The 25,511-nt window shown below is 43.6% G+C and overlaps 1 protein-coding gene across 1 annotated transcript in view; it reads right to left on the bottom strand.

Annotated features, from left to right (window-relative positions):
* Positions 1-25,229, bottom strand: part of LOC121698899 (acid-sensing ion channel 4-A-like) — a 59,440-nt gene extending 34,211 nt beyond the window's left edge. The window contains exon 1 of the mRNA XM_042081400.1: positions 23,680-25,229. Within this exon, the coding sequence (XP_041937334.1) occupies positions 23,680-24,282 (603 nt within the window). The 5' untranslated portion in view covers positions 24,283-25,229. The remainder of the gene's footprint in view (positions 1-23,679) is intronic.
* Positions 25,230-25,511: the final 282 nt, after the last annotated feature.

Genomic DNA, 25,511 nt, shown 5'->3' with positions numbered 1-25,511 from the left:
TCTCTCTCGCTCTCCCTCTCTCTCTCTCTCTATCTTTCTCTCTGTCATTTTCTCTCTGCTTCTTGTCCTCTTTGCCTGTACTCTCTTTAGATCTCTTCTTTTCCATCTTAGCAGATGGTAGTGAAAGTGGTAAGGGGGGTAGCAACTTTAATTGCTTCAACTCAAAATGTTCACTTTTCTGTTGTTATCATACAAGTTCAGGATGTAATTACAGTGCAGGTTTACTGTTTCAAAGAGGTTTTGTACAATGGATGTATTACTCTTTTTAATATTGTTCTGTGTCTCTGTGATACAGTGTTGTGTCTTTGATTTTGTATTCTATCAGTTTCTTTGTTTTTCTTTCTCTGTCTCATTTTCTCCATTCCTCTCTCTCCCTCTCTCTCTCTCTCCCTCTCTCTTCCTCTCTCTCCCTCTCTCCTTCTCTCTCTTTTTCGCTCTCTCTCTGTTGCTCTAATCCTCTGTACACGTTTCATGAGGCATTCCAACAGCAGCACCTCCATTGATTTACACCTCCCTTCCGTCCCTGTATGCTATTGATTCATATCACCCTGCAGTGTGTGTGTGTGTGTGTGTGTGTGTGTGTGTGTGTGTGGCACAGTACATGGGTTTACTTGTCATTGTCTATAGTGTTTTTTGTGTATTTTTGTGAGTTAATGCGTGTGTGTGTGTGTGTGTGTGTGTGTGTGTGTCTAATTGTTTAAATGTGTGTGTGTGTTTTGTGACTCTTTGTTATTTATTCAAACAAGCCTGCTGTGTAAGAGCTCCAGGGACCTGCCATTTTAAAAACGGACACAGTGCACTAGCACAAGATGATGTCACTGCTGTCTCTCCATACACACACACACACACACACACACACACACACACACACACACACACACACACACACACACATTTTTGAGAGGTTACAGAAATCTGTTTTATTGACTCCCCGCAGCTGTTACATAGTTTTACAGTTATTAAACTGGCCTAATAGGGCATACAAACCTATTCTAGAGAGAGAGAGATACACACATACACACACACACACACACACACACTTGCCATCCCCACGCTTGATATGAGCAAATAGTTATCAAACAGGCTCAGTATTACAAATAATCTTCTGTATTTGGAAATAGAATGATTGTGCTGTTCTACACAATCATTTTAGCATGAAAAATAAAACAAAAGCAAACTGGGGACAAACAGAGACTAGACGCTGAGATTAGACAAAACTGTCATCTTACCTGAGTGGGTGGGTGTGCCTCCAAGGTAGATCATTCTACATTACACATGGAAAGCTGAGGAAATCACATCTCAGAGAGGATTATGGGAAACCCTTGGGAGACATTCCCCACACACTGACAGTTAGAATTGACAGAAAACTTGTACTTTTCATGTGAAGTTCTTGAAACTGACTGAATACTCTGTAGGCGTGTGTGTGTGTGTGTCTGTGTGTTTGTGTGTATGTGTGTGTGAGAGTGTCTGTGTGTTTGTGTGTATGTGTGTGTGAGATTGTCTGTGTTTTTTTTTTTTTGTGTGTGTGTGTGTGTGTTTGGGGCTCTGTGTGTCTCCAGGTGTAATCTTATTATAATTAAGATAATTATAAATAACATTTATAAATCAAATTGTCATAGACCAAATCAACACCTGTGCATATTTATGAGTATTGTTGTCAATTCACTCCCTGGGGGAGCTAAGAGAATGGAGAACAAATTCAATACACTCCAGAGGACAACGAGGAGAGGGGCGGGGTGGGGTGGGAAGGTCAGAGGAGAGGAGAAGGGAGGAGAGGAGAGCAGAGGAGAGGAGAGGAGAAAGGATTACAGAGGAAAGAGGAGAAGAGAGGGGAGGACAGCAGAGAGGAGAGCAGAGGAGAGGAGAAAGGAGAGGAGAGGAGATACTTAGATGCAAAGGTACTCACAATGTCACTGGCAATCAGTTTGATTCCATCATTTAATAGTCTTGAAGATGCTATGGATAATGTACTAGATTTGTATGGTGTAACCCCTTACCTGTAGCACTCTACTTTTTAGATCGGTAATAATAGGGTAGTTTATGGTAACTAGGCAAAAATCATGGTAGCAACTCAACAAAGCTCAGAGCAACCCGCATATTAGTTTCTAAGTTGTTTCTAAACAATCCACAATTTGTAGTGATAATAAATTAGTAACAAAATGGTAATGTCTAAGAGTTCACATGGAATTACATTGTGGTATTGGTGAGACCCCTAAATCTCTTCTCTGTTCCTGTAAAGAAAATGCCATGAAAAAAATCCGCTCACGACCATAAAATGCATGGCTTAAATAATAGCTTTACACCTTCTTCTTCATTTCAGGAATTAGGATCTGAATCTGTCTGTAGTTATGAGATGCACATTTAGCAGATGTATTGAGAGAAAGGTTATTGAAGGTTAAGTGTAAAGTAGAGTCAGTGGCTAAGATGGTGTCTGTCTGAGGTTTAGCAGTTAACAGCTGTTTCAAAGGATGAGGCATTTTACATTGGTAATGAACACAAAAGTGGTATCACATGAAGTGTAGATCATTGTTGTGAAGCACTTATTCCAATTGTACTGTCACAAATTGAATCTCACGCATTGAACATGGTTAGTTGCCATGGAAAAGATTAGGAAGAAGCAAAAAGAGAGAGAATGAAAGAGAAATGGAGAGAAAGAGAGTTTATAATTGAGCATTCCGTTCCATAATGACTTTTTAAGTATCAGCAAACAGGATTTTACGTGTTTCTGCGCAAAACAAGCCCATTTTTTTTTTATTCTTTGTGACAGTCTGATGTTGATTTAATATATTTGATTCTCTGCAAAACACAATTAATTAAACTTTGCTGATTAAACGGACTTGCTGTTTGAATATGGTTCAACAAACAAGCTCGCATAAACAGGCATGGGCTGTGTCGGCATACGCACAGCGTTTCCATATTTGAAATGTTTACCGAAGGAGTCCTTCCCATTCCAGCACACACTAATTATCTGCCTCCAAACCCAAGCCTTTTTCAGACCCATCTTTGCCCCTTTAATTACCTCAGTGAAGATGCTGCACACATACACACACAAGTGGACATCCACTCTCTCTCACACACACACATAGACACACACACAAGTGGTCATCCACTCTCACATAATCACACACAATCACACACACACACACGCATACACACACACACACACACACACACACTCACTGACATATACATCCACAGTGCCCCCCCTCACACACACACACAGACATGTGCACATACACCCTCATAGTCACACATATCCACACAAACCAACACACAAACTCTCCACTGCACAGAGCTCTCAACTGAGCTCCAGGTTGGTAGCATCTGCTGCAGTAGTTGGCTGAGCTCAGTCACTCCATGAGGCCCTCTCCACGTGCATCTCCAGTATTTAAATGGTAATTGCGTCGCAGCCTCGGGATGGCAGAGATTTAGTTTCTCTTTGATCTGGTCAACAGCAAAGGCGAAGACGAGATTACTGTAACTCCCCATCTCGCCGGTAAAAAAACAGAGAGAGACGAGCGATGTTGATTCGGCCTCCCTCTGATGTGGACGATGTTCTTTTTCATTTTTTTTTTTGGCATCAGCATGTTGCTGAGTAAGAAAAGGCCCGAGAATTAACGCGCAGGGCGAGCACTTCAAACAGCGCCGTGATTGATTTTTGGGGGGTGATGCTATGCCTGTGTGAGGAGGGGTAAATAAAATAAATAATAAATCTTTAAATCCCGTTACAATACCCGGAGTGGCTTTTGAAGTTCTAATGAGGATGATCAATCACAGCGTTGGTGGCTATGGCGAGGAGCACCTCGGGAGGGGAATCTGGGGGAATTAGGTCTGCTGCAGAACATTTCTGACGTACGCGTGCACACACGCCACACCACGGCACCTGTGATGTGGCCAGGGGGTCACCAGAGAATTAACGCTTAAGTCAAATTATCTGCCTGCTTTAATCCCGTCATAGCCCTGTTGTGTGTACAAATATCACGGCTGTCGGGGGATTCGCCAACGCTCCTGACAAAAAACACACACTCATACACATTTCTGTCACTCACTCACTTGCGCGGTCTCTCGTTCTCGTGCTCTCGTGAGCAACCTCAACTTTCGTTGGCCTTTCCAATGTCTTACTTTCACTTTCACGTCATTCACTTAAACTTTCCTACTTTGATTTGACCAATCTTCCATAGCCTACGTGCACAAGTAGTTTGAGTAGAACTACTGATCTTCATTATCTCCCTGCTTGTTTACATCTTATCATGTATGGTATTATTTAATGATCGCTAAACGTTTGATTCTTTTTAATGTTGTCATCAGTTAACTTCATTCAACTGCGCTTGTATGTAGGCGCTGCCATTCAGTTGTGGACGTTCGTAAATTGCGTTTATGGGCGGAGAAAGGCAGAGAAAGGCGCAGTTTACACTAAGGATTGAACGATTGATAAATACGACGGAAACTTGGGTCTGACAGCGTTCGCAATCTGGGGTGTGTCCATGACGCTGATAACGCTACGTTCGCAAATGTACGTACATCTGGCCCTCTGTGTCAAGTGTGATCAGAATTTCAAGGGGCTTACTTATTAAATGTAGTGTACACACACACAAACACACACACGCACACACTGCACACGCACACACTCACACACACATGCACCCGAGTAAGCAGGTAGTTCCTAGGGGAGGCTTTTGGAAATCTGTCACTGTCTCCTTGCTTTCCCTCCACTACTCCACCCCTGTTTTCTGTGCACAGAACTTGACATGTCACCTGCAAAACACCACTTGGGTAAGCATTTGAGATGACAAATATGAAAAACATCCACAAACAAGCACTCACACACACACACACACACACACACTCACACACATACACACACACACACCTGAGGTTCTAAGATTAGATTCAGAGGATTTTTTTCTCTGTCAGCCTAAGCCTCTGTTTTGTATCTGCATGTGTTGTGAAAACAGGAGGGGAACAGAGGGAGGGAGACGCTGGTCTCCTGAAGGTCTGGAGAATAATCAGAATATTTTAAACAGCTTTGAGGTTTTTTCAGACAAAACAAAAAGGATCGGATTAATAAAATTATAAGTAACTGCTCGAAAAAATATACAGGATGATATTAATTGAATGGTAATGTAACTGGACAAAAATGGTTTGGATTTGTGTTATTTTTATATTATGCATATTTATACAATATCCTAAATGATGATATACTCTGGGGGCACCCTTAAAATCATTCTCCCAGAGTGTAGCACTGTAGCTGCCTGGCAGCTCTAGCTGTTGGCTGCAGCAACTGGAGCTAGATAGAACCGACTGTACTGACAATACTCAGTGACCTCGAGAAACTGAAAAATCGCCTTTAGGAATTCTCCTTTAAGGACTAAATATGGTTATTATATCTAATAATGGATTTATGCAAGTAGTACTGTAGTACATATGACATCAGTATTTGTTACTTCTTTTGGCAGATTACACTGAAGGACATATCATATGAAGTTGGACCGCCCAAAGTGTGTTCACTGAAGCCATCATTGTGATCGCGGCCCCTGAGACTGAATCAGATATCTGAGACGAAGACACATGGAGGCAGAGTCCTGAGGGTGTGTGTGTTTGGGGGGGGGGGGGGGGTACCTGTACGTGTGTGTCTGTGTGTTTGTGTGTGTGTGTGAGTGTGTTTGTGGAGGGTGGAGTATGTGTGTGTGTGTGTGTTTGCCCCTGTCTCTCTCTCTGCCCTTCTTCTGGCTCAGTGGTCTGGGATAGTTCCGGGCTGATACGCAGCCTGTGCACTGTGGATTGGCTGGCGCCGTGTGGCAGCGTGCTGTTGTTGTGTTATATCAGACGGGCCAGCCAGACGGGCAGCGAGGTGTTGGGAGCGTGTGGAGTTCATTTCCCTCCCTTCCTCTCTACTCCTCACCCACCCACCCACACAGATACCCACCCACCCACACACACACACACTCCACACGCGCTCCACACACACACACACACACACACACACACACACTGTCTCCTCTCCTGACCTTGGCTCAGCTGCGGTGACCTCATTTCCTATGGCTGCCCTGCTTCCAATCTGCCCATCGGGGTCTGCTGTTGTCTCCAGGCCTGCTCCGACGTATAACCAAATGTGTCTGATTTTCTTTTGATTATTTTTCATTATTTAAAGTCGCTGTAAACAATACTCATGTTATTCCTCCTACATAATATAGCAGGCCAAATATTCTGATTGCTATCGCAAAAAGACATATTCAGACAAAACAGTATTAACTTTGGGACTCGTCTGGACTTGGTAATGAGTTAGGAAAACTTCCACACAGCCCAACATCCCTGGCTGTCAATGCATTTGCAAATTCAATACTCAGACAGTAAGGAAGTGGTTGGTGCCTATGTTGGCTAAGACTGAATAAAAGTTATCAAAAGATTCAGCATATTTTTCATGTATTCTTTATAAACAAGTGATTTATGATTTATTAATATAAAATAAATTATACATTTATACATAATACTATTTTTATCAAAGTTGAGGGAAATTTAATCTTCAGTGTTAGGTGCCTGGTTTATGTTTTAACAATCTTAAAGATGAAAAGAAAATATTCCAGATCATTCTTTATTGTTGATTTGCATGGGCAAGCGGTAGCATAGCATAGCATACTCCATTGGAGCCAATGAGTGTGATCAGTGCCTGTTGTTGTAGCACAGTGACGTCTTGGCCATAAATTGCTGATGGTCCTAACTTGATTGAGGAAGAGGGACTAATAAATCCTGTGTGACTCATAGTTCCATCTGGCGCCTTGTGTGATAAAAATATTGTCACACATACACACACACACGCACGCACGCACACACACACACACACACACACACACACACAAACACACACACACTGAATGACATATCTGTGGGCCAGCACTCATATGGACCCCAGGTTGTGATTCTGATGGCACACAGCAGGGCCACAGTATTAAGGTAAGGTAGGTAGGTCAGAGGCTTCTCTGTGTGTGTGTGTGTGTGTGTCAAATGTCTGTGTGTGTGTGTGTGTGTGTGTGTGTGTGTGTGTGTGTGTGCACCCAACTAATTTGTTCTGGTGTGTATGTATGTCTATACTCAGGCTGCTCCGCTTAGACAAATTGGCCTCTGGGTCTGTGTCTTTGTGTGAGTGTGTGTTTGTGTGTGTGAGTGAGTATATGTGAGTATGTGTGAACCATGTGTATACAGTATATATTTATGTATGTGTGTGTGTGTGTGTGTGTATGTGTGTGCGTGTGTGCGTGTGTGTGTGTGTGTGTGTGTGTGTGTGTGTGTGATAGAAGTGGAGGGGAGGTCTGGTCAGGGGCGGGTTATCTGGGCTCCTGGGGTGCCAGAACTAGGTCAGCACTCAGGACGGGCTCCATTAACCAGCAGCACAGGTGGACGCCCCGGCAGGAGAGCCGGCCCAGACTGCCACTCACAGACGAAATCACTCCGACCCGGCCAGACCACACTGGACCCCAGCTGTGCCAGTCAACCGGACCCGCTCCCAAATGCCACTCAGGTGAGTCACTGCACTACGGTGCCGCAGCCTGCCTTCCTCCTGGAGTCCGTCTCTCTCTCTATTCTCTCTCTCTGCCTCTCTCTCTTTCACTCTAACTCTCTTTGTCTTTGTCTCTCTCTCTCCTTTTCTGCCTATTCCTCCCCTCTTTTTTCAATCATTCTCAGACTCCTTCTCTCTCTATCTCACTCTTTGTCTCTCTATCCTTCTCCATATGTCATTTTCTGCCCCCACCCCTCTCTTTCTTTCTGTTGATATCGCCCTGATGTCTCTTGTCTGTCTTTCTCACTCTAACATTGTTTCATCTGTACGTATATAACCCAACACACACACACACACACACAGACACAGACACACACACACATGCATATTAGCATATGCATACACAGTTGTTTTCTGTCTCTCTCTCTCTCTCTCCCTCTCCTTGCCCTCTGTTTCTTTCTCTCTTTTGCACTCTCCCTCATTTAAGTTCTTTCTTACATGCGCACGCATGCACACACACACACACACACACACACACACACACACACACACACACACACACACACACACACACACACACACACGATGACACTGATGTAAATAGTTGCTTGTTGCGGTGGAATGTTAATTTTATAAATGGATTTCATGTTCCGTGGGGCACAAAGCGAGCATGCCAGCAAGTCAAACGACAGCACTACAAATGAGATCGTTGGCACATAGTGAAGAGACTATTAATCACTGGTTAGATTGTGCTGACGACAAAAGCATTATTATCCCTTCTACACCATCCCCCTTCACACACACACACACACACACACACACACACACACACACACACACACACACACACACACACACACACCTCCAAACAGGGAGGGTTACAGTCCAAGAGTGATGGAGACTTTAGTGGACACTTGAAAAGTGAATAAAACCAAAGTGACACACACACACACACACACACACACACACACACACAAGTAAACACATGCAAACAAAACTGCTTGCACAGCACGATGTTCAGGCTCAATCAATCAATCAATTGTTTTCCCCATTAGTGTACAGTGATATTAATGGGAGTGTGTGAGGACTGAGGGATAAACAGGACAGGGGTGAAAACACTAGAGGGGTCATTTGTCAGGCCTGATGGGCGACATTTACCACCCTCCCCCTTGCCATTCCTCTGAGGAAGATTCCGGAAGGATTCTCTTTGAACCTCACACACCTCCATTGCGAGAAGGTCAAGGACTCTGATGAATAGCTGTCGGTTGCCAGAACTCACTCATGTGGTATAAATGTGTCCAAATTTGTGTGTGTGTGTGTGTGTGTTTCTGTGTGGCAGAGAGAGCATGTGTGCCTGGATCTTAAATAGCATTTTGCAGCAAGCTTATCTGACTATTAGGGCACAATTAGGATCCAAAAACTGAGATGTATTTTCTCCTCCTGCCTGCCACTGTATATGCCCTGTAGGGCTATAGGGAATAGAGAGAAAGAGAGAGAGAGAGAGAGAGAGAGAGAGAGAGAGGGGGGGGGGAGGTTTGTTCAGATTAGTGAGATGTTTCAGGAAATGCATTTGTAATTTGTATGTAGACGGGAGCACAAGCAAACAGCAGACTTTGAAATGTGGCATTTGCACTGCTGTCCCCTGCCCCAGCCGCACATTAGCATTTGGAAAAGACAAAGACACGCATGCGCGTGTATACACACACACACACACACACACACACACACACACACACACACACACACACACACACACACATACATACATACACACACACACACACACACACGCAAGTATGCAAGCACACACACACTCACACACACACACACACACACACACAAGCATGCAAGCACACACACACACACACACACACAAATGCACGCATGTGCGCGCACACACACACACACGCAAGCACACACACACACTCACGCATGCATGCTCACATACACACACACACAGATACATAAACACATTCTGACAAACATTTACATGTATACTCACATAGGCAAGCAAACATACATTAATACAAACAAGCACACATACACATACACACCACTCAGACACCCCTCTCACAGGCAGAGATATGAATGTGTATACTGTCACATGAACAGGACTGAAAACCACCATCAAAGCAATATTTAAGATTTCCTCACTCCCTGTAAAGAAAATCCCTGTGTGTGTGTATGCGAGTGTGTGTGTGTGTGTGTGTGTGTGTGTGTGTGTGTGTGTGTGTGTGTGTGTGTGTGTGTAAAGAGAGTGACAGCTCACACACTATTTTTCACAGCTTTTTTTTTTTGCTGCAGCACAAAAACGCCTGACAACATCTCTGCCCTCTGTCTCATTCTGAGAGCATCTCAAACCTTGACAGGTTTAAGGACATCAGGGGTGAACGCTTACTCTCTCAACATGAAGTACAGCACACTCAGAAAAGACTCCCCTCTCAAATCTCTCTGGAGCGGATGTTCTAAGGCAGCGTAAGCTTTTAACTTCATCAGGTAGACAGCAGCAGTGCTTGTTACTCCCCCTCCCCTCCGACTCTAATTTGCAGCAAGGCAAGGTGTCAATCAATCACAGGTGCAGTTTTCATACAAATATTGATGTAAAAGTTTTATCTTCTTGTTGTTATTTAGCAAATCACATCCACAAAGAAAACATCATCATGCAGATGCTCAATGCAGTAAAGGGCCTGTTTGCGTTAGTTTCAATGAAGACATTTGTTGATCCCCACCCAATCCAGGGCCCAAATGTGGTCGCATTCCTGTTATGCTATGACATATTTACTACTGTAGCAGGCATAAGGAAGTTGATGACCTAAACAAACAAATTTACAGTAAGACATTAAAAGGTGAGCAAAGGTTACTTTTGACATGGACACGGATACAGAACTAGTGTTCTGGATATGGGTTCTGTCGTCTCTGAAAGTTTGTCCTGTTGACACATTTAAAGCAGTCTGGATTACTGGATTATCTGCTTTAAAAAGGCCGTGCTTTTTCACCATAAAATAAATATGGCGTGCGCTGTTTTGACCTATACATATGCTGGAATACCTAATCAACCTCTATTAACGCTTCTCATCAACCTATATTAACGCTTCTCATCAACCTCTATTAACGTTTTTCCGCGATACTCCCAGTTTTCCTTTCATCTTCCCATATATGCATGTGCATGAATTCAACGCTTCTCAATGTTCAGCGCTCCTAGTAGTAGGCAGAATGCAGTTTTGTTCATGTGCGTTCTGTTCGTACACATACAATGCCATGTTATAGGGACAAAATAACGTCTGGAATGGACGCTAATGCCTTACTGTTACAGCTGCCCCTCTGTGTACAACTTATATTAAAATATTATCGGCAGAGTCTGCTTATTTGATATATTGCGTTTGTGTACGCACAAGGTAAACTAGTTTGTCTCTCCCTATTACTTGACATAATTCCATCTCCTCTTAATTTGGTTTTCTTCTCATAACATTGCGATGTGTTAAAAGTTAGTAAAAGATAGAATCTGTCATGTTAGAGAGGTATCATTGGCTGACATTGCTACGATAAAGTGACATCTCGCCTGCTGGTTTACTTTTCCAGTGTTCCCTGTGGCCTGATTCATGTCTGATTAGGGCTGGGATAAACGATTATTTTTTAAACGATTAATCTAGCGATTATTTTTTCGATGCATCGATTAATCTAACAATTCATTTTTTCAGTCCGATTCGATTTCGATTTCGATTCGATTCGATTATTGATTATCTCCCAATTAATTCACTAATAGCAACTACTGTATATACATGTTTATTTACATATATGAATGAAAAAACATGTATTCTTTAACATTGCAATATATGTTTATTGCTATTAAGATTCCAAAATAAAAGACTATACAAGTGCAAAGTAATGCATTCTTAGTCAGAGGTAGCATTCAATAAAGTTCAGTAGTGTATGTCTAATTGAGTGCCTGTCATTTTAAGACGTTCGTGTGGGAATCCTTGCAATTAACATTAACACAGTTAAAAGGCTGCTGATGTGTGGATGCAATTCATAACGTAGTTAGCTCAAATAATGGTTTGTAGGCCTACTTCTCCTTTGGACAAGCACTTTTGAGTCTTGGAAAACACTTTTCCATTTACATCGGGATTTTGCAAACATTCAGAGTCAATAAAATGAGCCTGAGTAACGAATACAAGCAGCTGCAAGTAAGCATGCTAAACTTGACATCCAAAAAGTATTCTAACGTTAGCTTTGAAATACTGTTTGATTGCATACTGTAACTTAACTTAGTTTAGTCTCCTCAATGTTGTGATAAGACCTTAGCTTAACTTTTTAATGCTGCAGTTTTGAACAAATTTGCGCAGCATGGTCACGATGCTAAGCGGATTTAATAGCAATTTAGCCCACTGTGTTCTATGCAGTGCTTCTATGTGGCAAAAACAATCCTTCAACAATCGTGAATAATTTGTTAAATGCACATGCAGAGGAGGAGCAGCGGGTTCGTTATGAGAGAGAGCGGGCGGGGCGAGGAAAGGCTGTGTGAGTAAAAAGTGCAGCTCAATGAAATTATCTTAGTAGGACTATAACATAGAACATCAATGTGTGGTGGCTGGTTTTGATTTTGTGGTGCCCAGCCACAGATTAGTCAACGTATGGAAAACACTGAAGGTGTAAAATTAAAAATATTTAGCAGCACATGTTATGCTTGACGAATCGACGCTCATATTTTGCGTCAACGTCATCGATTGCGTCGACGTGTTGTCCCAGCTCTATGTCTGATACTCTGTTATGTCACACTATGCAGGCATGCTGGTTATAAAAAGTCCTCTATGGTAATTATATAGTCTTTAATTAGACCTCTATGGTATTTATAGCCTTTGCCGCTGTGTAAGAAATAAATAAATAGATACATAAAAATCCCAAAATCATGCATTTAGTTTGTCTCAGATTCTGACATTGCATGTCATGAGAGACAATAGAAATACATAACTGCGTCTGCTTTTAAGAGAAACAAAAGCATTTAGTATTTAAGGGGAAACAAAATAGCCACGCACGTGCTAACTGCATGCAGATAAAAATAAATAATGAATGTGGTTTTAATGAATCATGAGCGTTCTTGTTAGGTATTACATATGTATGATTTAAGTGAAGCATCACTGATGTAGCCAACCAAAGATGTTAGTCAGTGAAGCAAGTGCATAGCCAATGCAATCGCACCCCCATGATCGCTCCTGGTGTGACATTTGATCCAATTAGACTGAAAAATTATATGGGATCTCAGAGACGTTTACAGTGACTACACTTAGTGAAGTTGTAATGCTCGTGTTAAATGAAATTCCAATCGTAAAACTGCGGAAAAGATAGTGACTGCACCTAATGATTTTGGTATATGAACATCACTTTGAAAGATGAGGAAGACATAGTGATACATTACTGAAGCTGTTGAGGAGACTACATGACATTCACTATTTGATACTGTACTTATTTTCATGTTTGACAGTATGAAGACCATTTGAATACATTTCATGGTATCTGTGTGTGTGTGTGTGTGTATGTGTGTGTGTTTGTGTGTGTGTTCCTGCCTGTGTGTGTGTGTGTGTGTGTGTGTGTGTGTGTGTGTGTTTACTGTTTGCCATCATAAAAAACCTTAGAGACATGACCAGGGCCAGATGAAATTGCTGAGAGCTAGTAGAAAGTGATTGGCAGCAGGGAGTCTCTGAGCGGATTTAACCCGTCACATCTTGAGCTTTGTGGCTGTAGCTCTGGGCCAGGATTGGCTAAGAGAGGGCCTCAGATGGGTAGACAGCTCCGTGATTGGCTGATCTGTTTTTATCTCCATGACACCCAGAGGCGGGGGTCTCTTCTCTAATTGAATCTGAGCAACAGGAAGTTGAATTTCAGTTCAACGCTCAGACAAGAAAAAGGCTTGCATTATCTATACACTTTCTCAACCAATCAGAGCACAGCACAGATGTGCATACATATGTGCATACATGTATGTGCAATAAGGTAGAATTTAGTAAAAGTTATACTAAAAAATATGTCCTTGTAAGAATCCATGGTTCCATGTTGCTACTGTATGTACGGTTAACCTGTGCATGATACAAAAGGCAGTGATGTATGGTGTTGGAACAGGGGACAGTGAGGTACTAAATGCATTGTCAGTAAGAGTGATAATATATAAATATCTCACACATTGACATACACATTAATATAATAATCTATCAATATTATTTTGAGTGAATGGCATGAACAGTATATTGTATAAGTGTACAGACCCCAGACCCCCTATAGAAAGTTCAGTAAGATTGCTCTAGGCCCCACTGCTAGGAGATGAATGAATGAGCCGTGTGATGTGTTCTTTGACACAGACGTCGCTGTTGTTCCCTCCGGTTCTGTAACATGTTCACCCAGGGAATGAGATTTGGAGTGAGTGAGTGGGGGGTACCTGTGGGTGGATGCTATGAGAGCGGATCCATTATCAATCGGCGCAATATTCTCTCCTGTAGGTTCTCTCTCTCTCTCTATCTCTCTATCTCTCTCTCTCTGTCTGACAGAAATGCAGAAAAATGTTTCGCTGAGGGAAAGTGGAAAAGGCCCAGGGGGGTAGGGGGGTTGGTTGGAGCCAGATGGATCTAAAGACGCATCCGTCTCAAGAGGATGTTTTTTCTCTGTGTGTGTGTGTGTGTGTGTGTGTCTATGTATGAACCTATATCTGGCTCAGGAGGAGACATAATGTCCCTGTTGACACTGTGCATGTGTGTGTGTGTATGTGTGTGTGTATGTGTGTACCTTTGCTGTAGTAATATTAATAGTATCAGCATTTCCTGATAACATTACATCCATTTATCTTCATCATTATCTGTAGAAAGAAGCAATATAGTGAAAAGTGTGTGTATGTGTGTGTGTGTGTGTGTGTGTGTGTATGAAGGTGGAGGTGGGAACTAAACTGGAATGAACCTGTGTGTGTGTGTGTTTGTGTGCGTGTTTGCATGGGTGCATGTATGTGTATGTGTGTGTGTGTGTGCGTGGTAGCAGGACTGTGGAGGGTCCATTGAAGCAGTGTAATGGCCTGACTGAGGCAGGTGGCCAAATGTGGGCTTGGCCTCAGGATGTTGTGGGGATAGGTGGAGAGGTGCTGGGGGCCTCTGGAGAGAGCAAAAGCTATGAAAATGCCCCGGGCCATCTGGGTGTGACAACACAGAGAGGTGACCAAGGTGAAGGCAATCACTGTGTATGCATGTGTGTGTGTGTCTCACCTACAGTGACTCACAGGTCTTTTACATGCATTTGTGAGTCAGTGCACATGTGTGTGTGTGTGTGCGTGTGTGTGTGTGTGTGTGTGTTTCATGTCTATGTCATTTAGTCAGACTGGTGTATGTGTGTTTGTTCGTGTGTGTGTTTATATGCGCGTGTGTGTGTGTGTGTTTGTTCGTGTGTGTTTATATGTGTGTGTGTGTGTGTGTGTGTGTGTGTGTGTGTGTGTGTGTGTGTGTGTGTGTGTGTGTGTGTGATCATTTGAGAGTGATCACTTTGAACTGTGGAGACATGGTCATCCATCACCTGGCGGTGCTGGGGGAGGCCATCATTGATTAATGTTTTACATGTGCTCCCCCTAATGTATGCACCTCTGTATTGGCACCCAATCAAACATGCGGGAGATCGGTAAAGCTCTCTCCCGCCGACACAGACGAGACACAGATCCAATCCAAACAGCATTTATGAAGCATGTCCACTGCGGGGTACATTTCCTACACATGTATTCGCATGATGATTACAAACGGCTGTTTAGTAGTTTCCAGCAACGTATTCGCGAAAGTCTTTGACATTACAACTCCTAACGGAAACAGACTGTTCACCAGTGTTTAAGTCTTGAGCTTTCCTGTGAACTTACATTGAAAAAGGACATTTATAATGCAGATAGTGATGGACTCTGAAAAGGGTCCATCCCTAATTTTGCCCAAATCCGGTCTTATTGTTCTACCAGGACCGGGTCAGGTCCATCATGGTCCCCTCGGTTTTGAGTGCACTCAAGGTCATCATTATTAATGTAGGTTGTGAAAGATGTTCTCCCAGCGGTCTGTCTGGGACTGAATCCTGCATAACGTTCTCTGTGATCCTGATCTGAACTTGCACATAGTCTGGTCCAAGTTCTCTTGTGTACGAAACTTAGACAATGCCAATTTTTCCATTAGGAAATGATGAAAGCTATCCAGGAAGGCTGTTTGAGTTCAGCCTTTAAGAGTTGAATGAAAAAATCAGTGGGAAATTGTCTTCCTTATCCCTTTTCCCTACATCAAAAATACATCTGTCCAAACATCAACCTTAGATAGATGTATCCAAATTTACCAAAAGTTTGATTTGTTGGGACACAAACGGATTGGCAGATTAAGATATGGTAGTGTGGGCTTTGTGTTGGACTGAGCTTAACGTTACTCATGACTTCAGACATCAGAGCCTCCTGAGCCCCTCCTGAGCCTCTCTCTCTCTCTCTCTCTCTTTCTCTCTTCTCTCTCTCTCTCTCTCTCTCTCTCTCTCTCTCTCTCTCTCTTTCTCTCTCACAGAAACACACACATACATACTCTGTCTGAGCCTCCTTTCCCTCCCTCAAAGCAATGAACGTCAGGCAGGCAGGCCCATCTGACACCAAGCACGCAGCATGCAGACAGCGCTCTCCCCAGCACAAGCACTCCTCCTCCTTCAACTGCACAAACCCATTGCAGACATCAAATGTAATAAAGACGGGGGTTTATACAATTCGGAGATAAGGACTTTATGTAATGCGGGGCTTTTAAGTATGCCCATGGGCGCTAAAAGAAGTGTTTCAGAAGTGACGCAGAGAGATAGATCGAGTGAGAGAGAAAGAGGAAAAGAGAGAGAGAGAGAGAGAGACAGAGAGTCATCAGGGGAGCAGGGATAGGGTTTGTCCTCGTAATGAAATTAAATTTTGGGAGTGTAAATGAGCGGGGTTGCATTTTGCACGGCGTGCGTTGGCTGGCTCCGTGGCACATGTCCTGGGGCAGCGTTGGATTCTAATGGAGAGAGATGAGCCCCTGCGCGAACAAAGCTCTCCATTAAACTTTTATTAGAGATGAGCTCGTGCTCTCAGTCAATGCAGAGAGAGAGAGACACACACACACACACTTCAGCACCCAGTGGAGCGTGCGTCATGTACAGTACTGTACACTTATGCACGGCTATACACACACACACACACACACACACACACAAACACACAAACACACACACACACCTGGACAAATGCACACCGTCACACATACGGACATTCAAGCACACATTCACTCACATACTCAAGTACTCATTCAAGTACTTTTACACATGCATTCACACACTCAACACCACACGCTATAACACACATGCCCCCCCCCCCCCCCCCCCCCCCCCACACACACACAGCACATACAGTACTACAACACACATGCTCACACACACTTACACAGTCTAATAGCTCACACATACATGTATGTGGTCTCACATTATCATGTGCTTGTCCCACGAGTACAATTACACGTCTTTAAAAAGTCCTCTATTTAAACATACTCTTAAAATTACACTCAATCTCTCAACAAACACACACATACACACACACACACACATGCACAAGCACACACACACACAAGCACATACATGGCCATGAACTTGCTCTTCCCCACTCAATAAAGAAAAGGCCTTTCTAAGCACAGTACAGTCTCTTTCTCTACATCTCTACCGTAGCACAGCTCGCAATTCAGCTGGACAATAGACTGGAGGCTGGACGTCCTTCACCAGTCTGCCCAGCAGATAGTGAACAGGATCATTCTGATCATGCACAAATAAATCCCCCTCACACTCAGGTGTCCAGAGGGGAGATGGAAGACTAACGCAAGGAGAGACACAGAGCAAATCTGTCCCTGAAAAGATGATGGGGTGGTGGGGAGGGACTCTGAACTGGATGTCGGTGAAACGCCGGACCGACACTGAGCGATGCTCAGAGGAGCAAATCCAAGAAAGTTTTAATCCGGCGAGAATGAAACCCCATCACCATGACATATGCTGGAGGGGGATACAGGGGAGGGATGAGTATCCCCTCAGAGACTACTAATGCCAGACTAAATAAGGATACACACACACACACACACACACATACACAGATGCATATGCACCCACGCATGCACACACACACACACACACACAAACACACACACATAGACACACACACACACACAAACACACAGATTCTGTGCATCAAAAATATATAGGCAGAGTGTAGCGTATGTATGGTGAGAGAAAAACAAGACTTATACATTTATACATATACAAGGCAGAGGCACACAGCATGAAAAACATTGCTACAATATGTTTCCCTACAGCTCACTTACACACACACACGCACGCACGCACGCACACACTCACACACAAGGATATTTAAGGACAAGGACATGTAGACACCGACGAACAGAAGACAAACAGGTATCACACATACACACACATGCACACGCACACACGGATACAAGTCTCAACATTTATTGTACACACACATATTCGCCTATAGGGTAAACTGCATGATTAAAATGAGTACAACATGTTACCCTACAGTTAATCCTACAGCACTCGCACAAACACACAAACACATGCACAGACACACACACACACACACATACATACCCGAACACACACACATGGCAGGTAGACACGCCATGGGGGCTTTGCAGGGTCTTTCAGGTAGAGGCTCATGAGTCAAGCACAGTTGCACACTATAGGGCCCTGATTCCAGGAAGTCAAACAGCCCTGCTCATTAATGGATTTAGAGCAAAATCACCACTGCTGTGTCAGAATGCCTCACATCAACATGGAGAGAGAGAGAGAGAGAGAACACTTAACATCCAAAGGGAGACAGAAGGGGGGATAGAGAGAAAAAGAAAGAGAGAATGCTTAACATCAACAGAGAGGGGGTAGAAAGAGAGAGAGGGGGGGGACAGATAGAGAGGGAGAAGGGCTGTGAAAGGAAGAGAAAAAGTGAATGCTTTATACCAATGCTTTATATCGGCAGGCAGAGATAGAGAGATAAAGAATGTTTTAAATCAAAAGAGAGTTGAGAGCATCAAAAGAAAGAACAGGAAAGGAAGAGAGAAACAGAGAAAGAGAGGGAGGTAGAAAAAGAGAGGGGGAGAAAGAAAAGGAGAGAGGGAGAGAGAGGAAGAGAGAGAGGAGAGAGAGGGAGACAGAGAGAGAGGGGGGGGGGTTTGTCTTTAATTCATTATTGTCTTTAATTCACTATTCTATACGATCATCTACCCCCACAGTTATATTTAAAGCCAGTGTAATGCTAATTGTTTAATTATCAAATTATTTATGAAAAATGGTGACCACTTTTATGGATCAGCACCAGCATAGCACTCAACCTCCAGTGTGGTGACGTTATTATAAATTCATCCCAGCACCATGACAAATGGTGTTAGCCATCATACGGTGATATATTTGCTTCACACACATCCAGTTAATTCTGAGCAACAAATAATGCCAACTGTAAGACTGGGAAAATAAAAAGTGGAGAGAGATATGGACTGAGTTGGGGAGGTGAGGGTTGGAGGTGGTTGGGAGGAGGAAGGTTGTTAGATTCTGGGGTGGATCAGGCTCTCTTAGAGGAAGATTTGGGGGAAAAGTTGCGGTTGGACCCCCAGTTCACCTCCAAGAAGTTTTTTTTGGAAGTCGGAAATAAGTGGAGGGGGATTGTGAGAGGAGACTGGGAGAGATGGTGACGCATACCTCTAATGCAGTTACCATGTCTCATGTCCATCTCCTGAATTTTTCATCTGTTCTGCAGCCAAAATAAATTTCAGAGGAGACCAGAGGGGTTCAGCCGAAGCAGGATGGGAGGGGGGGTTGGCAGGGGGTAAGGGAGGTGAGAGGAGAGAGATAGAGGGTCTGTCCTGCCTGGACAGTTAGAATACATAAATCCACATCTTCTGTTCTAAGGCAGGGAGATGCAACTACCACAATTAGCATAATTGCATTGCATGTAAATGCAATGGACTATTATCACTGTTCTTCTTAATATTATTCTTTTTCCGACCGAATTTGACGTTTAAAGGCTCTAAAACCACTGAACCGTTTGACGTCATTCAAACACTCCTACAAAGGTATTGTAACGGAGATTTGTCCTATGTCTTTTCATATTTGTGAACTTTATACTTTTTGAGATATTTACGATAAAAGAGCAAGAAATTCTCATAGAGTTAACATTGACCGCCGTGGCGGCAACTTAATTGCATTATGACGTGACTGCAGCTGAAAGCAATAAACAGCTGAACGCGATCTACCACTGGAGCTGTGAATCTTCTGAACGTCTTCGCTTGCCGTGCCGTGGTCACTTTATTTGCTCGTAAAACTCTCCTTCAGAGGCACATTTCTCTAATTACAGACAAGGTAAGTGTTCCGGTTTTTGGTATTTGAGTCATTTATGTCGTCAAACGTTATGTAACATTAACGTTATAGGCCTATATGTATGAAATGATGGGTCACGAATAGCAAAACTAACGTTGTAACGTTAGGTAACGTTTTAGTGAAATAGTTAACGTTAGCACCTTGCTACGTTGATATTTATTATGTAAGGAAACTAGAGATGCGTGGTTCGCGGTTTCAGCTGCGGACTCCGCGGTTAAACCGCGGTTAAACCGCGGATCGGGCGGATGACGTGAAGAAATATAATATTTTAATTAAATTCGGGCGGGTGGCGGTTGAACCAATCAAATGCATCACCCATATATACATTAAAACAACCAGCGGATGGCGGGTGGGTGCGGTTTTGAAAATTGGTCAAAAAACGTTGGTGCGGATGGATGGCGGATGGATGATTAAGTTTTGCTATGCGGTTACGGTTGAAATAATAGCCCATCCGCACATCTCTAAAGGAAACTCACTGTTAATCAACGTTAATATGTCGTCAACTTTATATTGACCGGTTAGCTATCAATCAAACATAACGGATAGGCACGTTACATTTGTTCATTAGGCCTAGGCTACTAACCAGCAGCGTTTTAACTAGAATGTTAAGGTAAACCAGAGAAGTAGGCCTATCGCTCTGGTTCTATTCAACATCAGGTCACTTTCCACAGGTGTATAGAATCAAGCACCTAGAATAGATTATTAATGCAGACTGGTGCTTGATTATACTGGGGACCTGATGAAACCCATCATGGGTTTCATTCATGGCATAAATAACGTTAGGGCCTACTCCTTGTTGATGGTCATAACGTTATAGCTTCTACCGTTCATATTTTAGTTAAAGCTAACAAATATGCTCCTGTTTTTATTTTACCAAATTTGTAATGTTGTACACCGCTTGTTTGTGTATCAAGTAGGCCAGGCTACGGTTTCATTCTACGCTGTTGATTCTCCTGTGGAAAGGGACCTTATGAAAGCCATGAATAGGCTAGGCTACTGAAATGGACCATACGACTAAAGTCTTGTTAAAAGACACTACAGAAGTTGAGCTATAATGTTTGTGTTGTCAACATAGGCTACAATAGTATGTTTACTTGGCCTACTAATTTCTGCATTGTTCTGGTCTATAAATTTAAGTGTAGCCTGGCACTTGAATCAAGCTTTCCAGTTGTAGTACATCGTAATCTGTAGGAAAAAATGTGGCTGACAGACCTAGCAAGCTGTTCAAGTTATAGCAGTTGGTTGTCATAATACTTAGTATCAGAATGATCCGTCCTTACTCATGATTATCAACAGCAACAACAAACCCATTGCCTGCAAAGTTTTCTAAGCTGTTTACGTTTTATATTTTAAAAAATAGGATTACCTATCAACTATCCTTAAACCTAAAACAATAAAACACAGAATTCTGCTTTGTTTGCAATTTAACATTATAGGCTAGTATTTAACTACCAGTAGCTTGATGGTGCAACTATTGTATTATACTCTACCTTTTTTTTTATTATTGTCCTAGAATTGTTGAGAGAATTGTTTAAAAAGCTTAAACTGTTTACCATGTTAGTCGTTAGGTTAAAATGTGTCAGCCTAATGTAATGTAACTTCACTTAAATAAATGAGTTGTATTGAACAATTGTACAATTGCAGACGTTCCTTGTATTGTTCTGGTATAACTGTTAAACTTGTTTGCTTTTGTCTTTTAGGTTCCAGACCAGACCAGTGGTGATGACCGTGTATGACATTACGTGTGTGCCTGTCTGTGTGCACACCTGTCAACCAATCTTTGACAATGTTGCTAGCAACATACCTACTAACATACATTCTTACAAACATGTGACCATATCTCAACATATCTGTGCACATACCATTTAACCATACTGAGACTTATCCGAGATCTACACTAAGACATTCTGAGAACTATATTGTTGTGTGAGGACTATACTAACTATATGGAACTTGTATACTCGTGAATCATATTTGTTAACCATTCACACCTTTGAATCATACCTGTGCTGTAACATCTGTGAAACTTAGCTGTGTTAGACCTCTGTTTTTAGACCTGAGCTGTGTGAAAATGTAAGATTCTAACCTAAGTTCTGTCTAAAACTGATCATCTGATGGGCTGAATCTTATTCTTCAGTCTATTACCACCAAATGTGACCTATTACTATTAACTGAGACCTCTAGCTCTTGCTGCCAGTTCAGAATTACCACTGATAAATAGATCTGTCTTAGGATAATACGATTGGCATTATTAAGTTCTGTAAGAATGGAAGTTCAGTAGATATCTGGTTTCTCCCTAATCATTATTGGGTAACTTTAAAATTGGTTTCAACAACTGTGATTTTTTTTTTTTTTTACTTCAAGCTTACATTGGTTGATAAGTGTTCATACTGCTGTATTCTGCTGTATTAAAACAAAGAATGTCGATCAATATTGAATTAATAATTTATTTTTACTGTCATAGCCTATACTCTAAGCTAACATCTAACCAAGTAAGTGGTTTTCAAGAATACTGTAAGTCTATGTAATCTGAATAATTATACTGTAATTAATATAATGTTATAAACAGCAGCTTTTTTGCATTTACATGCAATGGTAATTCCCTGGAATTACATTTTCTAGTTATTACTATTATCCTATTATATAACTATATAACCTTTTTGATTTGATAGCAGAAAAACTGTATAATTCATTCAAGTAATTATTTTTTTTTATAAAATGAAAATAATATACATCCATAACAAATAAAAGGAGTTGCAAATATGTTGTTTTGGATATTGCAAGGGTGCCCAATTGCATAGGTGACATAGACAGACACCTGAGTGGCACCACAGAAAGGTTTTCGTTTTCAGAAGTGCTCTCTCTCTCATGAAGACTACAGACCAGAAACATTGTGTGCTAAATAGCTCCATGTGGCTACCGATGGCACATCAAAAAGCATTGACCATCATATCACATGCCAATGTCATTATGTCATTGTGATATAATGGTCGGGGTTAGGGTTAGGGGGGGGGGGGGGGGGGGTAATGCAGGGTTTGCCTTAGGCTCCAACATAGTTAGGGCCAGCAACTCTCAACAAAAGCACTGATGTGCCTCAAGGCAGCTCCTGTGTTTGTAGATCCACTGAGTCAGTGCGGAAAGAATAAAATGAAGAGACGGAGGATTTGTGTTTGTTTTCACCCGCTGTGTGGTTTAGGTGATGCATCCTAAAATGAGCACTTAGTATTCCCCCCCTGGGCTCAGCTGACAGCGACGTGCCTCCAAGCTAACCAAAATAAGAAAAGGCTGACGTCAACAACCCCTTTCATGAAAAGCGATGAGAATGTTCTTCTACTGTCTAATTCTCTCTTGGACTTCACCGAGTCAACAAGTGAGTCAAGCTCACGAGGCTCCCAGCGAGAGGAAATGGACACCAGAAAGCCTGAAGTGCCTCTACTGACATCACGTCATGACCGTTACGATGAGGATCACCTTGGCAACAGCTACATTTGTGCCCTTAAAAGAATAAAAGTGGGAGACATTGTGCAAAAAAAAAAAAAAATCTATTACTCATTTTCAACCACAAGAGCTTCATCAGAGGACTACCAGTACTTCAGCCAAGGGCACAGCTCCATTTGTGGCAATTCCAGCTATTTCTTATCATCTGCAAAAACACGCCAATCAAAGAGGATAGGTAAACACCATACACTGTGCTTTTGCCACCCTCACACACATACACACATTGTCCCCCCAGTCTCTCTCACACTCTCTTGGTGACTCACCACGTTGAAGTCCTTGGCTGTGCAGTTCTGTCCACTGAAGTTGCAGCTCTTGAGCATGTGCTCCAGTTGGTGGCCGGTCCGGTTGAAGATGTCCAGCATGTCCGGTGCCGGGTACTCCAGGTCTCCGGGCCGGTGCCCGGCACGGTTCTTGGGCGGCAGGCCTGTGAGGTTGGCCAGGTGGTAGATGTCGGCGTCGGTGAGCGCCGAGAAACGGAAACGGTTGACGTTGCAGAGCGTGACGGCGGGGAAGAGCATGTCGCGCCCGCCGGCCTCCTCGCCCATGGCCGCCACGTGCGGGTGCTCCAGGTACGCCACGGCGCTCTTGGCCGCCTGGTACAGAAAGAGGGCCAGCGATGCCACGAAGGCCAGCGCCCACACCACCTGGCGCACACCGAGCCGTCCCGACACAAACACGTGGTCGATGCCGTGGAGCGAGGACGCGCCGGCGAAGGTTGGGAGGCTCGCCACGGCGGCCGAGCGGGCACAGGTCTCCTTGGCGGGCACGGGCACGCCTCCGCCTGGCACGGTCATGGGCACGGGCACTCTCTGGGCCATGACGTCCCCCTCGGTGAACTTGATCTTGCAGACGAACTCTATGGGCATCTGGGCAGCCAGGGTGGCGTCTGCGGGGAGGTTGGCAGACACCCCTGGCAGCACGCTCTCTCCTGCCGGCCGCTCCGTGGTGACTGATTTGTCCTTCCTATCGCAGCACGGAGTCTACTCCTCAAATCTGCCCTTCACTGAGCTGACAGTCAAAACAGCCTCTCTCCCTCTGTCTCTCTGTTTGATTTGGCTGCCTGTAGTCTTGCACCTGGACTCCTACTCCCCTTCCGTCTCCTCCAAATGCTGCTCTGATCATGAACTGATTCAAGCTGATCCTTTGTCATCTATACTTTGGCTGATCTCCACTGCTGTTCTTTATCCACCTGATCTTCCTCCTTTTTTGGTACTGATCCTCTCTCACTGAACCTCAGTGGTTCCCCCTAATTTTCTATTTTTTCCTGCTTTAATATCTCAAGTTTCTTCTTCCTTTCACTACACTTTTTTACTCTCCTTGGACTCTTCACTTACCCTCTTGTTCTTCTTTGTCTCTGCTGTTTTGCCGTCTCTGTTCTCCCCTCCTCCTTTTTTTCCCTGCCGTGCTCTGTTCTTCTGCGCGCACGTTTGCTCCAGAGAGAGAGAGAGAGAGAGAGAGAGAGAGAGGTAGATAGATAGAAAGAGAGAGAGAGGAGGCGCAGGTGCACTGCCTCCCTTGCTAGCTTCTCGTTCGCAGGCAACTTCCAGCAAAGAGAGGAAGAGGCAGAGAGAAGCGCAGGGAGTCTCTCGGCAGCTGCTCCTCCCTACTCAGTCCAGTCCTCCAGGTGTCTAGGTCCCTCCGTGTGCCGCCAAAGTCCCAGTCCCGCCCGAGCAACGAATGTAGCAGAAAGAGACCGAGAGAGAGAGAGTGTGAGAGAAAGAGAGAGAGAAGGAGAGAGATAGAGAGGGGGAAAGAAAGAGTGGAGGAAGTGTTCGATGACTCCTCACTTTGACACGCTCTCGATACTGCGCTGCCCGAGGTCCTTGACGATGTTGCGCCGGAGCTGTTTTGCGTGGGGGGCGAGGGGTGGAGGGGGTCGGCGGGGGGAGGGGGGGGGGGGTCGGGTGGGGGGTTGGTGGTGGAGGAGTCTAGCGTGCAGAATCAACAAGCCTCTTCCCCCAAGCTGTCACTCTCGCTCTTTGTCTGATTGTGTGTTGTGGGGGGAGCCGAGGTGCGAGAGAGAGAGAGAGAGCGAAGCAAAACTCCGAGCCGCGGACGGAGACGCGCGGAGCAACAGCAGACGCCCCTCACTCTG

This window comes from Alosa sapidissima, chromosome 23 (genome assembly GCF_018492685.1).
Source record: "Alosa sapidissima isolate fAloSap1 chromosome 23, fAloSap1.pri, whole genome shotgun sequence".
Classification (NCBI taxonomy): Eukaryota; Metazoa; Chordata; class Actinopteri; order Clupeiformes; family Clupeidae; genus Alosa; species Alosa sapidissima.
This window is presented reverse-complemented; position numbering and strand designations above follow the sequence as displayed.